This window comes from Nomascus leucogenys, unplaced genomic scaffold, assembly GCF_006542625.1.
Source record: "Nomascus leucogenys isolate Asia unplaced genomic scaffold, Asia_NLE_v1 Super-Scaffold_241, whole genome shotgun sequence".
NCBI classification, from domain to species: Eukaryota; Metazoa; Chordata; class Mammalia; order Primates; family Hylobatidae; genus Nomascus; species Nomascus leucogenys.
The window spans coordinates 829,513-846,959 of NW_022095767.1; the positions used below are offsets into that span (position 1 = coordinate 829,513).

A 17,447-nucleotide genomic window follows, 5' to 3' on the forward strand; every position below is an offset into this window, starting at 1 on the left:
AAACAAAAAAAACCAAAAACCTTTCTCGGCCAGGTGCCATGGCTCATGCCAGTAATTCCAGTACGTTGGGAGGCCAAGGTGGGAGGATCACTTGAGCCCATGAGTTTGAGACCAGCCTGGACAACATAGTGGGATCCTATCCCGACAAAACAATAAAAATATTAGCTGGGCATGGTGGTGAGCACTTGTGTTCCCAGCTATTTGGGAACTGCCTGCAGAGCAGTTCCTTCCACAGCTCCGCCCACCCTGGAAGCTGCCTCTGGCACAACGCACCGCACTGTGGGTGATTCCTCACCCTAAGGCACCTGGCTGGGGAGCGGAACCCCCGTATGGACCCTGCTGTGGGCTTGGCCCAGCTAGCTGGGGCCATGGCCAAGCAGGAGGCTGGGTTTCAGGGCAAGGTGATTGAGGCATGTCTGGCGCCAGTATGGACTCCGGGGAACTCAGTCCCCTCATTAGGAGAGAGTCACAGTCACTGCCACCCCTACCTGCTCCTGATGCAAGAACACAGAACTGATGCTGGGGTTGCTAGGGCTTGTGGCTCCTAGTGGCATCCGCGGGGAAACTGAGGCCTGAGGCCAGGCATGGTGGCCTATAATCCCAGCACTTTAGGAAGCCGAGGTAGGCAGATCACTTGAGTTCAGGAGTTTGAGACCAGCCTGGATGACATAGTGGAACCCTGTCTTTACAAAAATACAAAAATCAGCTAGCGTGGCAGTGGTTGCCTGTAGTCCCAGCTACTCAGGAGGCTGAGGTGGGAGGATCGCTTGAACACCAGAGGTGAAGGTTGCAGTGAACCGAGATTGCAGCACTACACTCCAGCCTGGGTGACAGAGCAAGACCCTGTCACAAAAACAAACAAACAGCCAGGCGTGGTGGTTCACGCCTGTAATCCCAGCACTATGGGAGGCCGAGGCGGATGGATCACCTGAGGTCAGGAGTTCAAGACCAGCCTGGCCAACATGGCGAAACCCCGTCTCTACTAAAAATACAAAAATTGGGTGCAGTGGCACATGCCTGTAATCCCAGCTACTCCGGAGGCTGAGGCACGAGAATCGCCTGAACCCAGGAGGCGGAGGTTGCAGTGAGCTGAGATCATGTCACTGTACCCCAGCCTGGGTGACAGAGCAAGACTCCATCTCAAAACAAAAACAAACAAGCAAAAAGAAAAACAACAACAAAAAAGAAACGGAGGCCTGGAAGGGACCAGGGTTTGACTGCGGTCCCACTGGGCATGGGAGCAGAGGGGACTTCCTGAATGTTAACCGTCCTTGTAGCAGGAAGCGAGAGAGAGAGAGGCTCCGGGAACCAGAGGCCCCCCCGATGCCAAAACAAGACGCACGCCTGCCAGGCATCATCCTTCATTAATGTGATATAACTTCCTGAGTTCCCTTTGGTCTGTCTGGGGACCACACAGCATGAGGCAGGACAACGTGGCAGGACCTGGAGCCCACATGTACAGGTGCCCCCAGAGCAGGGCTGTGGGGTCCCTCAGGGAGCCACGGTGGGGCTGGAACTTGGGCGTCCATCCTGCTGGAAGCTGCGGGTGCCAGCTGGGCGAGGGTGATAGGGAGATGGGGGGAAGGGGCAAAGGGGTTGTGGTCACACGCCAGGGTACAGAGAGGGCAAGATGGCAGCTGCCCACAGTCCAGTCCTTGGGTTGGACACATCCCTCCTGGCCTTGGACAAGAGACATCCGCACAGCCTCTCTCCTTGTTACAAAGACCAATCTGGGATGCGCTGCAGGCCAAGGCAGGCCACCAGGCCCATGAGGCCCCTGTTACCCCACGAACAGAGGAGGAGGCTGAAGTCTACCAGCTCCCTCTCCTTGCCTGAGACCATCTCACAGCGAGAAAAAAAGGTGGTCAGATGGAAACAGGAAGCCAAGTCGAATGGATTTGAGACTCTCCCCCTGAGAAACAGCGGGGCTCAGAGAGGGTCTCTGAAGTTTTATCTGGCCCTTTTGGGCTGGGAGGCTGCCTGGGAAGCCACGGACTCCGTGGGAAGGGAGACCCGTGAACGCTGTGTGGGCAGCGGGAACATGTGGGTCTGTCACGCTGGCCCGAGGCTGCAGCGGCGGTGGCTTGGCTGTGTTTGGGGAGGGTGGGGGACACATGGCAGCAATGTTGGAGCTGTGGACAGCTTCCTGTGATCAAAATATGATTCCTGAAGGTCAGGGTCACCAGAGCTTGGCCTGGGGCCTAGGGGTGCCGTGCGAGAAGTCGGACGGTGGCCCAGTGCTACCCTTCCATGATGGGCTGTGGAAGTCTCCCAAGCCTGTCCCTGACAACTGGACACCAAATACGCCCCTTCATGCTTCCTTCTTGGGTCTCTGCAGGGTGAGCTGGGTGCCCAGGGACAGGCTCGAGGGACTGGCATGTCTTTCTCTGGCCAAGCCTCCTTCCTCAGCTTTCTGGAAGAAGTGAATTGTGTCCAGGGACCAGAACTCTCAGTGGTGTCTGGAAAACACTACATCAGAGAGGAATTTCCTGGTCATTTCTCAATCCCTGGGCAATGTCCTCAGCCCCGGGGCCCGCAGCCCAGAATAGATCCCAGAGGCCACCCTGAGACAGCCCAGGCCAAGACCACCCCATTGAAGCCTGGTCAACTGTGCCCTTCAGGTCCCTCCTAGAGGCCCCCTACTACCCCAGGAGGCTCCAAGCCTAAGTGATGGTGACTCAGGAATTCCCCACCCAGGCCAGAGAGGGAGACACTGGGGGAGGGAGGAGACCTATGTGTGGGGAGGTGGCAGGTGGCTCAGTGATGGGAACCAAGAGAGGATGTGGGGAGGAGAGTGGAGGCAGCGATGGGAGATGGATGTCCTGGATTGGGCGGGTGGACGGGGAGTGGAGAGTGTGCCAGGGGGGCCTCTGGAGAACAGTGAGGGAGGGCGGGGCAGAGAGAGGAAATGAAAAAGCTGGGGTGAGCAGGCAAGCTGAGGAGGGTGGGAGGGAGGGAAGGACGGAGGGAGGAGGGAAGGAGAAGCTGACACACAGACCGACACAGGCAGCCAGAGACACGCGGAGCAAAGCAAGTGAAGGCACAGACGCGCGGGACAGGAGAGCCTGGGCGAGACTGGAGAGGTGCGGTGAGGGGCTGGGGAAGCAGCAACACAGAGCAGGAGCAGGTAGAGGGTGTGGGGTTAGAGGGAGAAAGGTACGGGGAGGACAAGGACAAGGGAGGGGACAGAGACAGGGAGATAACAGCAAGAGACCGAGAGACAGAGAGGGAAAGAACTGGCGATGCCCGGATGTTCTCTGTCTCTTTAATGGCAGAAACAGAGCTAGAGAAGGAAAGAAATAGGAGGTTGGGGGGGCGGTGTCAGGCATGGTGGCTCACGCCTGTAATCTCAGCACTTTGGGAAGCCAAGGTGGATGGATCACCTGAGGTCAGGAGTTCGAGACCAGCCTGACTAACATGGTGGAACCCGTCTCTACTAAAAATACAAAAATGAGCTGGGCGTGGTAGTGGACGCCTGTAATCTCATCTACTCCAGAGGCTGGGGCAGGAGAATCGCCTGAACCCAGGAGGCAGAGGTTGCAGTGAGCCGAGATCATGCCATTGCACTCCATCCTGGACAACAGAGTGAGACTCCGTCTCAAAAGAAAAGAGAGAAAGAGAAATAGGAAGGTGGGGAGAGACAGAGAGAGAGAGATACTGGAGAAGCCAGAGGGGAGAGGACTACATACAGGAGAACTGGGGGTTGGCTGGGAGGCCCCAGCTGCCACAAGGACTGGCCAGCAGGGACATCTGAGTGGGCTGGGTGGTGGGGGTAGCCCTGGCTCCCTCTGACCCCCTACCTCCCACCTTGGGAACCCTCCAGCCCGGACCTGGGATGGCGGATTCGTGCAGGAACCTCACCTACGTGCGGGGCTCGGTGGGGCCGGCCACCAGCACCCTGATGTTCGTGGCCGGCGTGGTGGGCAACGGGCTGGCCCTGGGCATCCTGAGCGCGCGGCGACCGGCGCGCCCCTCGGCCTTCACGGTGCTGGTCACCGGGCTGGCGGCCACCGACCTGCTGGGCACCAGCTTCCTGAGCCCGGCCGTGTTCGTGGCCTATGCGCGCAACAGCTCCCTGCTGGGCCTGGCCCGAGGCGGCCCCGCGCTGTGCGATGCCTTCGCCTTCGCCATGACCTTCTTCGGCCTGGCGTCCATGCTCATCCTCTTCGCCATGGCCGTGGAGCGCTGCCTGGCGCTGAGCCACCCCTACCTCTACGCGCAGCTGGACGGGCCCCGCTGTGCCCGCCTGGCGCTGCCGGCCATCTACGCCTTCTGCGTCCTCTTCTGCGCGCTGCCCCTGCTGGGACTGGGCCAACACCAGCAGTACTGCCCCGGCAGCTGGTGCTTCCTCCGCATGCGCTGGGCCCAGCCGGGCGGCGCCGCCTTCTCGCTGGCCTACGCCGGCCTGGTGGCCCTGCTGGTGGCTGCCATCTTCCTCTGCAACGGCTCGGTCACCCTCAGCCTCTGCCGCATGTACCGCCAGCAGAAGCGCCACCAGGGCTCTCTGGGTCCACGGCCGCGCACCGGAGAGGACGAGGTGGACCACCTGATCCTGCTGGCCCTCATGACGGGAGTCATGGCCGTGTGTTCCCTGCCTCTCACGGTGAGTCCCCTCCGGAGCTGGGAGGTGTGGGGAGAGGAGGAGGGCAGCTCTGTGGGTTGTACCCATGTCACAGATGGGGAGAGTGAGGCTCAAAAGAGGTCAGACATCGTGGGCATGGTGGCTCACGCCTGTAATCCCAGCATGTAGAAAGGCCAAGGCAGGACCGGATGCAGTGGCTCACACCTGTAATCCCAGCACTTTGGGAGGCCGAGGCGGGCAGATCACTTGAGGTCAGGAGTTCGAGACTAGCCTGGCCAACATGATGAAACCCTGTCTCTACTAAAAATACAACAAATAAATAAATAAAAAGTAGCCGGACGTAGTGGCACATGCCTGAAGTCCCAGCTACTTGGGAGGCTGAGGCAGGAGAATCGCTTGAACCCGGGAGGCGGAGGTTGCAGTGAGCTGAGATCGTGCCACTGCACTACAGCCTGGGTGACAGAGTGAGACCCCATCTCAAAAAAATAAATAAATAAGAAAAAAAGAAAAAGAAAGGCGAGGCAGGAGGATCACTTGAGCCCAGAGATTTGAAACCAGCCTGGGCAACATGGTGAAACCCCATCTCTATGAAACATTTAAAAATTAGCCCGGCATGATGGCCTGTGCCTGTGGCCTCAGCTAGTTGTGAGGCTGAGGTGGGAAGATTGCTGTGGCCTAGGAGGTCGAGGCTGCAGTGAGCTGTGATTACATCACTGCATCCCAGCCTAGCTGGCAGAGCAAGACCTTGTCTCAAAACAAAAACAAAGAAAAAAAAAACAAATCAGACAGAGGCTTGGTCCTCAGTCAGACAGCTCCTGGCTTTCTGCAGAAGTCTTTCTGCATCTGACTTCTGATACCTTGTCTCCCAGCTTAGGCATCCTGAGCCCCCCATAATGAAATGCATCCCCCATCCTTCCCCTACCCCTGTAATGACAAGACCACCACTCACTGAGCGCTTCTCTATGCCCGCCCCGTGCTTAGTGACTTACAAATACTTCCTAAGATAACTTTCAAAATGATCATAGCCACCCATTCCACAGCATTTGGCAGGAAACCAAGAGAACATTCTCTCCTGTCCCCGTTTTTACAGATGAGGGGCAGTGTCTCTCGCCCACAGTCACACAGAGCCAGGTCATCTGCGTCCTTTGATTGTAGAGACTGATCTCCCACCTACCTGACTCCCCTCTGCCTCAGAGAAGGCCCCACTCTTGCCTCCGCACCTCGGTTTCCTGCGGGGACTCCCATCCTGCCCCTCCCCAATGGGAGTGGCACCGACCCTGGTACCCTGGTACCCACTCAGTGTCTGTGACACCTGGTCCTGCCACCTTTCTTCTGAGCCTCAGTTTCTGTTTCTGTAAAATGCAAGAGGCCAGGCTGGATTGGGGGGTCCTTAAATCTTTTTTGGGGTGACTCTGACTCAGAGACTCAGATGCTGTGGACAGATACACACAGGCACAACCACAGCTCTGCGGCAGTTTCGGGGGCCCAGCTGGGCAGCGCCGCCTTCTTGCAGGGACGTTATACTCAAAAATCTGTGAAGCCCGAGGGTCCTCCCAGCTTCTAAGCGTGGGGGGACCTACATACCTGGCCCCCATCCCTCTCCCCTTAGGCGTCTCTGGCAATTTCCTGGGGCTTTCTCTCCCTGTGTTCCCCAGATACATTTGTTACTTAGTTTTTATCTTATCTCCTTCCCCTCTGACGTGTCACCCCTACCTCATCCCTGGTAAGCAAGTGGGAGGAGGGAGCCAAGGTGGGGAGGCTGAGGACTCCTGGGTGCTCCTTGACACCCTCACCCTGCCCTCAGATCCGCTGCTTCACCCAGGCCGTCGCCCCTGACAGCAGCAGTGAGATGGGGGACCTCCTTGCCTTCCGCTTCTACGCCTTCAATCCCATCCTGGACCCCTGGGTCTTCATCCTTTTCCGCAAGGCTGTCTTCCAGCGACTCAAGCTCTGGGTCTGCTGCCTGTGCCTCGGGCCTGCCCACGGCGACTCGCAGACACCCCTTTCCCAGCTCGCCTCAGGGAGGAGGGACCCAAGGGCCCCCTCTGCTCCTGTGGGAAAGGAGGGGAGCTGGGTGCCTTTGTCAGCCTGGGGCGAGGGGCAGGTGGCGCCCTTGCCTCTCACACAGCAGTCCAGCGGCAGCGCCGTGGGAACGTCGTCCAAAGCAGAAGCCAGCGTCGCCTGCTCCCTCTGCTGACATTTCAAGCTGACCCTGTGATCTCTGCCCTGTCTTCGGGCGACAGGAGCCAGAAAATCAGGGACATGGCTGATGGCTGCGGATGCTGGAACTTTGGCCCCCGAACTCTGGGGCCGATCGGCTGCTGTTTGTCCTGAGGCAGGGTGGTCGCTGCTGGCTCTGGGAAGAGAGTGAGGGACAGAGGAAACGTTTATCCTGGAGCGCAGAAAGAATGGTTCTCTCAAAATAACCAGTGGCCTGGCCGACCTGCTGTGGCCCTGGATTCCCCATCCAGCTCACTATCTAAATATTTAGAAGGCGGAGAAGTTCCCAGCGGCTTCTGTACACTCAGGTCTGCTCTGGTCTGGGTGCTGGCTCCAATCTGCATCCACTTAGGGGGCCCAGCTGCCCACCCCAAGTCCCCAGGGAATGGCCCTTCCCTCTACCAAGCCACTCCAAGAGCCAGCCCCTCTCTGCTCCATAAAAACCAGAGTTATTGGAAAAGCTGCCTGCCTTCCCTTGCCGCTGGTCCCCCATCAGGCTTGGGAGCCCTGGCATCCCAAAGGGGCAATGGGAGGAAGGGGAGGCTGCTGCATCGTGGGTGACAATGCAGGACATGTGCTTGGTACAAAAAGGGCCTGAGACATTCCATCTAGCTTGACGGGCTGCGAGATGAGACCCTGGGGGGGTGCAGGTGGTGGGGAGACAGATGGAGAAGCTGGCAGATGAAGGGTGGGGGCTGCAGATCCCAGGGACTGCCCCAGAACAAGAACCTAAGTCCTGTGCCTGTCCCCAGGGTCCTGAATAAATAAAAACCTCCTTCCAGAGCCTGACTTCATGTTATGTGTCCTTAGAGCCCTCACCAAGATTTCACTCATTCATTCATTCATTCGTTCATTCATTCATTCATTCAACAGATACTTGGCTGGGCACCATAGCACATGCCTGTAATCCCAGCACTTTGGGAGGTTCAGGTGGGAGGATCACTTGAGCCCAGGAGTTTGAGACCAGCCCAGGCAGTGTATCAAGAACTTGTCTCTACAAAAAAAATTTTAAAAATTAGCTGGGCGTGGTGGTGCACACCTGTAGTCCCAGCTCCTAGGAAGGTTGAGACAAGAGGGTCACCTGAGCGTGGGAGGTTGAGGCTGCAGTGAGCTCAGATCATGCCACTGGGTGGCGGAGTGACACTCTGTCTCAAAAACAAAACCCAAAAAACCCTCAACCTTCCCCCGAAATTCAGCAGTGCTGATTGCCTGGTGTTAAGACACAGACAAGCCTCTGCTCCACCCTGGGCTCTGCCGGAGTGATTTCCAGCCTGCCATCCCCACCGGCTTCTCATGACCACTCCCTGCCCTCAGAGAGGCCCAGGATGGAGGGTGCTCAGGAGTGAGCTGACGAGCATGGAAGGAAGTGAGTAGGCGTTTAGGGTGGGGGAGGGTGAGTGGGAACTCCCCCCACCCAGCCCCACTGCACTGCCAGTCCCAGTTCCCCTTTCCTACTCTCCCTCTGTGTTAAAACAAAAAATCCACACTTGGGGAGAGGTGCGGTACGTGAGACCTTAGCCTCCCATGAGGACAACAGCAGCCAACTCCTCAAGGGGTAGGCAGCGCTTCCTCCCACTCCATCCACAGGGCAACCTATAATAAATCCTTTCTTTCTTTTTTGAGACGGAATCTCGCTCTGTCGCCCAGGCTGGAGTGCAATGGCACCGTCTTGGCTCACTGCAAACTCCGCCTCCCGGGTTCAAGTGATTCCCCTGCTTCAGCCTCCCGAGTAGCTGGGATTACAGGCCTGCGCCACCACCTCTGGCTAATTTTTTTGTATTTTTAGTAGAGACGGGGTTTCGTCACGTTGGCCAGGCTGGTCTCGAACTCCTGACCTCAAGTGATCCTCCCACCTCAGCCTCCCAAAATGCTTGGGTTACAGGCAGGAGCCTCTGAGCCCGGCAATAAATCCTCTCTACAGAGGATGGAGTCCAGGTCCAGAGATGATAATCCACCTGTCCCGGCTCACACAGCGAGTGGGCGTGGGTGTAGAGTAGGCCTGTCTATCCACTCCAGGACACCTCTGTTTCCTTTTGATTATAATCTAGCACTTAGCTTACAGGGCGGCTTTGGGGATTAAGCAATTCCCTCTGAAAAGCAAGTTAGCTCAGGGCTTGGAATAAAGCCCATAAGAAATGTCACTATGATTGCTATTGCTGTAGCTGTTGCTATTGTTATTTGGACAGATACATTTTAAAAGCAAAGCACCTTCCGGCTCTGGCTCGGGTGTTTTGACATCCCCCGACCCCGCCCCCATCCCCCGGGTAACCATGTTTCAAATCACAATAAAGCAGAACAAGGGGTGTCTGGGAGAGTTAAAAACAGGTCGAAGTCACCCATGAATGAGCTTGGGGTTCCCCTTTGGGGTGATGAAAATATTCCGGAATTGGATAGTAGTAAGGGTTGCTCAACAGTGTGAATGCACTAAATGCCACTGAATTGTAACTTTGAATGGTTAAAATAGCAACTTTTATGTTATGTGTATCTTACTGCGATTAAAAAAATAAAGTAAGTAGGTAGGGCGAGGTGATTCCCATCTGTAATCCATGCATTTTGGGAGGCTGAGGCGGGAGGATCCCCTGAGCCCAGGAGTTCAAGACCAGCCTGGGCAACATATCAAGACCCCGTTTCTACAAATAATAACAAAAAAAATTAGCTGGGTGCTGGCCTGTCGTGGTGGCTCACACCTGTAATCCCAACACTCTGGGAGGCCGAGGCAGGAAGATCACCTGAGGTCAGGAGTTTGAGACCAGCCTGGCCAACATGGTGAAACCCCATCTCTACTAAAAATACAAAAATTAGCCAGGTGTGGTGGTGCACACATATAGTCCCAGCTACTCGGGAGGCTGAGGCACGAGAATTGCTTGAACCTGGGAGGCGGAGGTTGCAGTGAGCCGAGATGTTTACTCCAGTCTGGGTGACAGAGCAAGACTCTGCCTCAAAGAAAAAAAAAAAAGCCACTTGTTAAAAGCAAAAACACAACAGGTTGACAAACATCAGATTGGGACCTGCTTTTGTCACCAAGCCTGGCCAAACCTTGGCCAACCCTCCTACCCCCAACATAGGATGGTGAGGAAGGGATGGGGGCTTCTGGAGAAGGGCATTGAAGGGTGCTCACCTCCTCTCTCTGTGTCACCCCCGAAGGTGGGTCAGTTCTGCCCATCTGACCTCTGAGGGCTCACTATGTACCAGGCTGAGCTGAGCATTGGAATCACAGCATCCTTGCCTGCGGTGGGTGCTGCTCTCATTCCCGTTTTTCAGATGAGGATTAAGAGGAAGTGAGGATGCAACGTAGAAGCTGGGGATCTACGGGCTCTTACCCTCCCAGGGCCTGACATCTCACTGTTTACTGCAGAGCCACTCCCCTCACCCCACCTCTGACCTGGGTGTCTACACTGTCTGACACGCCAGAGGTTTTCAGACAATGCCCCCTATCCACCCTTTGCCCCTCGGGGGTGATTTGGAAACTCCTCCTAGCTGGGATTCTGGCCTCTGACTGCCCAAGTTCATCCTCTCTGCCAGCTGCCCGGGTCCTGTCCAGAGAGCTCTATCTGGCAGTCACTGCCAGCCTTGGAAAGCTCCCAGGGCTCAGACGCCACCTGGAGGCTCCTGGCCAGCCCCGGCGCTCCCACTCCCCTGCAGGCCTTGGCTGAGGCCGCATCAGATGGCTGCGGTTTCCCCAAAGAGGCCGTGACATTTTGGGCCCCCGCATCTTTGCTTATTGAGCTCACTCTTCCTGGAACTGTTTTTTCCCTTTTCCATCCGTCAAGAACACCCTTGCCCTTCAAATTCTTTCTTACATTTTCCCTCCTCGAAGATGCAAACACTCCTCCCTCGACGGACCCTCAGCACTTTTTCGGCTGCACGATGGCACTGGCTGCAGCCTGCCATGGCAAGGACATGTGTCTCCTCACCCGCTCTGCAGGGTCTTGTTGAGGGACTACTGTATGTCAGGGCTTGTCCCTGTGATGCTGGTGACATGGCAGTGATAGAAATAGACCTGGCCCTGCCCTCTCGTAGCTCAGTTCGGTGGGGGAGACAGCCCTGTCCTCAGAATGGGCATGAAGCAGGGTGGAAGGGTGTCTAGGCAAGAGGGCTTCTGAGAGGAGGGGATGGCCGAGCGGGGACCTGAGGTTTAGAAGAAAGTGAACCAAGCCGGTCGCCGTGGCTCATGCCTGTAATCCCAGCACTTTGGGAGGCTGAGGCAGGCAGATCACGAGGTCAGGAGATGGAGACCATCCTGGCTAACACAGTGAAATCCCGTCTCTACTAAAAATACAAAAAAATTAGCCGGGCGTAGTGGTGCGTGCCTGTAGTCCCAGCTACTCGGGAGGCTGAGGCAGGAGAATGGTGTGAACCCAGGAGGCGGAGCTTGCAGTGAGCCGAGATTGCGCCACCGCACTCCAGCCTGGGCTACTGAGCGAGACTCCGTCTCAAAAAAAAAAAAAAAAAAAAGAAGAAAGTGAACCAAGTTAAGAGAAGGGTTTCTGGCCAGGTGCGGTGACTCACGCCTGTAATCCCAGCACATTAGGAGGCTGATACAGGCAGATCACAAGGTCAGGAGTTTGAGACCAACTTGGCCAATATGGTGAAATCCCATCTCTACTAAAAATACAAAAATTAGCCGGGCATGGTGGCAGGCACCTGCATTCCCAGCTACTTGGGAGGCTGAGGCAGGAGAATCGCTTGAACCCGGGAGGCAGAGGTTGCAGTGAGCTGAGATCATGCCACTGCACTCCAGCCTGGGAGACAGAGTGAGACTTCGTCTAAAAAAAAGAAGCGTTTCTGTCGTGCTTACACTTCCAACTTGGGGCATCTAATGCCTCCCTTCTTCAGCCTCCTGTATATTCATTAACTCAACATACATTCCCTTGAGTTGCTCTGGTCTGGACCCGAGGCTACCTCATGCCTACTGCGAATATAGTGGTGACTGACATAGCCTTGGCCCTACCTCGTTCACAATCCACTTGGGTGATTGAATAATCATATAAAAATGTGTTACAAAGGTCGGGCGCAGTGGCTCACACCTGTAATCCCAGAATTTTGGGAGGCTGAGGCAGGTGGATCGCTTGAGCCCAGGAGTTCAAGAGCAGCCTGGGTGATATGGTGAAACCTCTTCGCTACAGAAAATACAAAAATTGCTGGGCGTGGTGGTCTGTGCCTATAGTCCCAGCGACTTGGGAGGTGGAGTTGGGAGGCTTGCTTGGGTCCAGGAGGTTGATGCTACAGTGAGCCGAGATCATGCCACTGCACTCCAGCCTGGGCGACAAAGCAAGACTCTGTCTAAAAAAAAATGTTTTGGCTGGGCGCGGTGGCTCACTCCTGTAATCCCAGCACTTTGGGAGGCCGAGGTGGGCGGATCACGAGGTCAGGAGATTGAGACTATCCTGGCTAACACGGTGAAACCTTGTCTCTACTAAAAATACAAAAAAATTAGCCGGGCGTGGTGGTGGGCACCTGTAGTCCCAGCTACTTGGGAGGCTGAGGCAGGAGAATGGTGTGAAGCGGGGAGGTGGAGCTTGCAGTGAGCCAAGATCACGCCACTGCACTCCAGCCTGGGTGACAGAGTGAGATTCCGTCTCAAAAAAAAAAAAAAAGTTTTATAATAAGCAGCTAAGATACAAAATCACAAGCTGTACTAAGAGGGCACAGTGCAAGGATCTGTGACAATATAGAGAGTCATCCCTCGGTATCCTAGGGGGATTGGTTTCAGGACCCTCCTGGGATACCAAAATCTGTGGATGCTCAAGTTCCTTATATACAGTGGTGTCATATTTGCATATAACTTACATACGTCCTCCTTTACACCTTGACTCATCTCTAGATTACCTATAATACCTGATTCAATGCAAATGCTATGTAAATAATTATACTGTATTGTTTTAAAATTTGTATATTTTATTGTGTCTTTTTTTTGTTTTGTTTTTTGAGACAGAGTCTTGCTATGTCACCCAAGTGTGCAGTGGCACAATCTCGGCTCACTGCAACCTCCACCTCTCTGGTTCAAGCAATTCTTGAGCCTCAGCCTCTCGACTGGCTGGGATTACAGGAGCCCACCACCACACCTGGCTAATTTTTTTGGGGGTGGGGTGGGGCAGACAAGGTCTCACTGTTGTCCAGACTGGAGTGCAGTGGCTCGATCTCAGGTCGCTCCAACCTCTGCCCCCTGGGTTCAAGCGATTCTCCTGCCTCAGCCTCCTGAGTAGCTGGGACTACAGATGCGCACCACTACTGCCCGGCTAATTTTTGTATTTTTAGTAGAGACGGGGTTTCAGTATGTTGGCCAGGCTGGTCTCGAACTCCTGACCTCAAATAATCTACCTGCCTTGGCCTCCCAAAGTGCTGGGATTAGAAGCGTGAGCCACCGCTCCCAGCTTACCTGGCTAATTTTTGTATTTTTAGTAGAGATGGGGTTTCATCATGTTGGCCAGGCTGGTCTCAAACTCCTGACCTCAGGTGATCCACCTACCTCAGCCTCCCAAAGTGCTGGGATTATAGGCTTGAGCCACCGCACCCTGTGTGTTTTGAATATTTTTGATCTGCAGTTGGCTCAAACCAGCAGACACAGAGGGTGACTGCTCTAGGCGCCTGCCCTAGTCTGGAGTGGGGCTCAGGAAGTGATGTGCTGGGAACGGGGGACTCAAGGGGACTTGATTCATTTTACGCTTTCTTTCTTTTTATTCATTCCCATCTCCCTAGCACCCGGCCTGACCCACAAATGGGACTTAAACACCGGCGCACACACATTTATGCCGTGGGCTGGGCCTGGAGTTGCAGCTCTTCAGGGTCTTCCGTGGTCATTGCCCCACCTGCTGGTCACACTGGGAGTGACACTCAGGAGTGGCCCCAGAGCCACTCTCTGGGAAGTGAGGGGATCCTTGGGAGCCCTCAGGCGGCCCTGGTTGGGCATCCCCGGTATGTCCCCTTCTCTAGTCACTTTCTCAGGACAGGTTTTGAGCTGGTCTAGTAGACCTGCGAGGCTGAACTGGAAATGACTCCCGGTCCAGGCATTTCTCTTCTTTGGGCTGGAGCTGGCTCCCCTCAGCGCTTGCCCAGGGGCCATTAGAAGCTGAGTGCGGTCTATTGGTCTTTGAATAATAAAAAATTGGAAGGGAAGTCATGATTATTTAATAATGTAGCCTGTCTGGGAGTAAAAGTCTTTCAAAACATAGGGCCCAAGGGGGAAACTACTGATAGGCAGCTGAGAAACATGGGTACCGGGATGCGGTGGGAGAAAGCGTGGGCGTTGGGACCCGAGTGCGCTGGGCTTTGAGACCCGGCTCAGCTGCTTCCAGGAAGTGTGGTGTAATGCAAGAGGCTTCACCTGCCCGGCCTCCACTCCTCCACTGCCAGATTTCTCTAGTGACTCCTGCCGGCATGCCTGGGCAGGGTCCGCACACCTTGAGCGGGTGCTGCGTTTTAGTATGAGTCCATCCAGCCTGGGTATGGATGGATTTCAACTAAGTGAAATGACGTCTATAAAGTCTGGCATGGCCGGGCGCGGTGGCTCATGCCTGTAATCCTAGTACTTTGGGAGGTCGAGGCGGGCGGATTGCTTGAGCCCAGGAGTTTGAGACCAGCCTGGGCAACACGATGAAACCCCTTCTCTACTAAAATACAAAAGAAATTAGTGGGGCGTGGCGGCACGCGCCTGTGATCCCAGCTATTCAGGAGGCTGAGGAGGGAGAATTGCTTGAACCTGGGAGGCGGAGGTTGCAGTGAGCCGAGATGGCGCCACTGCGCTCCAGCCTAGGCGGGGGGCGGGGTGGCGGGGGACGGGGTGGCGGGGGCGGGGGGAGGCAGAAAGGGAGAGTTTGGCTTCCCAGCACTTTGGGAGGTTGCGGCAGGCGGAGGTCATTTGAGGTCAGGAATTAGAGACCAGCCTGGCCAACATGGTGAAACCCCTTCTCTACCAAAATACAAAAATTAGCCGGGTGTGGTGGCAGGCGCCTGTAATCCCAGCTACTTGGGAGGCTGAGGCAGGAGAATCGCTTGAACCTGGGAGGCGGAGGTTGCAGTGAGCTGAGATTGTGCCATTGCACTACAGCCTGGGCAACAAGAGCCAAACTCCATTTCAAAAAATAAAATAAAATAAAAAATAAAAATACAGGCTGGGCACGGTGGCTCACGCCTATAATCTCAGCACTTTGGGAGGCTGAGGCGGGCAGATCACGAGATCAGGAGTTTGAGACCAGCCTGGCCAACATAGTGAAACCCCGTCTCTACTAAAAATACAAAAAATTAGCCGGGTGTGGTGGTGGGTGCCTGTAATCCCAGCTGCTCAGGAGGCTGAGGCAGGAGAATCATTTGAACCTGGGAGGTGGAGGTTGCAGTGAGCCAAGATCTTGCCATTGCACTCCAGCCCGGGCAACAGTGTGAGACTCTGTCTCAAAATAAATAAATAAATAATTTTAAAAAATTAAAAATACAAAAAATAAAAATACAAAAATTAGCCAGGCGTGGTGGCGGGTACCTGTAATCCCAGCTACTGGGTAGTCTGAGGCAGGAGAATCACTTGAACCCAGGAGGTGGAGGTTGCCCTGAGCTGAGATCGCAGCACGGCACTCCAGCCTGGGTGACACAGTGAGACTCCATTTCAAAAAAAAAAAAAAAGAAAAAAGAAAAAAGAAAAAAGCCAAGCGTGTTGGCTCACACCTGTAATCCCAGAGCTTTGGGAGGCAAAGGTGGGTGGATCACCTGAGGTCAGGAGCTCAAGACCAGCCTGGCCAACATGGTGAAAACCTGTCTCTACAAAAATAAAAAAATTAGCCAGGCGTGGTGGCAGACACCTGTAATCCCAGCTACTTGGGAGGCTGAGGCAGGAGAATCACTTGAACCTGGGAGGCGGAGGTTGCAGTGAATCGAGATCATGCCACAGCACTCCAGCCTGGGAGACAAGAGTGAGACTCCATCTCAAAAACAAAAGTTTGGCACAACCCAAGTTGGTGGATATTTGTATCATCTTCCTTTACTTTTGCCATTTTGCAGACTTGTAAATGGAGGCCAAGGGAAATTAAATCACTGCTCCAAGGTTATTGAGGTGGCAGAGGTGGCCCCTTGGGACTTAGTGAGCGCAAAGACTCACTCTTCTGAGTGAGTCTCAACCTGGGATTTGAGCCCAGTCCTGTGGGAAACCACAGCCCATCTTTGACTCAACCACTAGACCAGAATTTTCCCCAGGTACCCTGACTGCTAAGGGGGCAGCTCCCATTTCAGACCCCACCACTGGGACACCAGGCTCAGCCTGGCCTCCCCACTGGCTCTGGCCTGCCTGAAGTCTGTTTTTAAACTACCATTTACCCTAAAGCCCAGCTGCTGGGTGCTTGGACTTCTCGGGGTCAGGTCTGGTTCAGATTCCGGCTGTGTCACTTCCTACTTCATAACCTTGCAGTAGTGACTTCACTTCTCTGGGCCTCAGTTTCCTGGTCAGCAAAATGGGAACTAATAGCATCCAGCCCAAGTGGTTGCTTTAAGGCTCCGATGAGCTCATGGATGCAGAGCTTCAAAGGCAGCCCGTGAAGCAGGAAGCACCCAGCCAATGGCGGCAGGTGCTCACCAAACACTTCCTGAGCACTGCACACCCCCCTCCTTCCTGTAGGCTCATCCAATCCTCAGCTCAGCTCAGGAGGCAGGTACCATTATACCCCCATTTTGTGGACAGGGTCATTGAGGTCCAGAAACTCTAAGGCATCTGCCCAAGGCTACAAGGCAGGTAAGTGCTAGAACTGCAATGCTAAGGCAGGTGCTTGTGCTCAGACCCCAAGTTATCCACTACACTCTACCGTCTTTACTGCACCACCAAATGCCAAGCCACGACCAGGTGGCAGGAAAACGGGGCCCAGAAGCTGGGACTCTGGAAAATGGCCTGCCACTCCCCATGTCTCCACCCTCGCCGCTGGCTCCGGTGACTGGGATGCACCAGGAAAACCCAGCCGAGGCCTCATCTCTCTGCCACAGGGAAGGCCCTGGGGTTGGGCCAGGCTTCCCCTGCCCTCTGAGCCAAGTGCAGATGAGTGGAAGGACGTCTTTTTATTCCACTGACTTCTGTCTCTGCTCCACCCTTGCCCAGCTCCTGTGGTTGTGTGAGAAGCTCAGAAGTTAAAGACAATGCTTATTAACCTCTCATTCCCCATTCCCCTGAGGGAGAATGAGAAAAGCCCCTGAGGATTCTGACCCATCCCTCCACTATAGCCCCACTGGAATGGGAGGGTCTTGCTTTGTTGCCCAGGCTGGTCTTAAACTCTTGGCATCAAGTAATCCTCCTGCCTCAGCCTCCCAAAGTAGGAGGATTACAGGCATGTGCCACCGGGCACTGTTGAGGCAGCTTCTTCCTCACATCCCCACTTGCCACGAGGAAGTTGAGCTTTCTGTGGTTTGTAATTTGGCCTCATCTCTCTGCCGCATAGTGACCGCATAGTGGTTTGTACTCTGCCTTGTGTGGTTTGCAGTTGTTTTGGGCTTTTTGTTTCAGATCTTCAAACCAACACTGAGTCCCATGCCCTCCCTGTGAGCTCAGGACCATGCCTTTCTCACCACTGTAGATCAAACTTGGAATGTTCTGGCTGCCTGTGAGACTAAAGCAGTGAATGCCACCCCTCTCCCCAAACCATCAAGAGGCTCACCCACTGCAGGGCCTGCCCCTGCC

At 54.9% G+C, this 17,447-nt stretch overlaps 1 protein-coding gene across 1 annotated transcript; it reads left to right on the forward strand.

The window, feature by feature from the left end:
* The first annotated feature begins 2,990 nt into the window (after positions 1-2,990).
* PTGIR (prostaglandin I2 receptor) lies at positions 2,991-7,591 on the forward strand. The gene is made up of 3 exons (XM_003277614.2): positions 2,991-3,083; positions 3,824-4,603; positions 6,387-7,591. Exons 2-3 carry the CDS (start codon positions 3,836-3,838, stop codon positions 6,777-6,779), a joined length of 1,161 nt encoding a protein of 386 aa, XP_003277662.1. The 5' UTR covers positions 2,991-3,083; positions 3,824-3,835; the 3' UTR covers positions 6,780-7,591.
* The last annotated feature ends 9,856 nt before the right edge of the window (positions 7,592-17,447 follow it).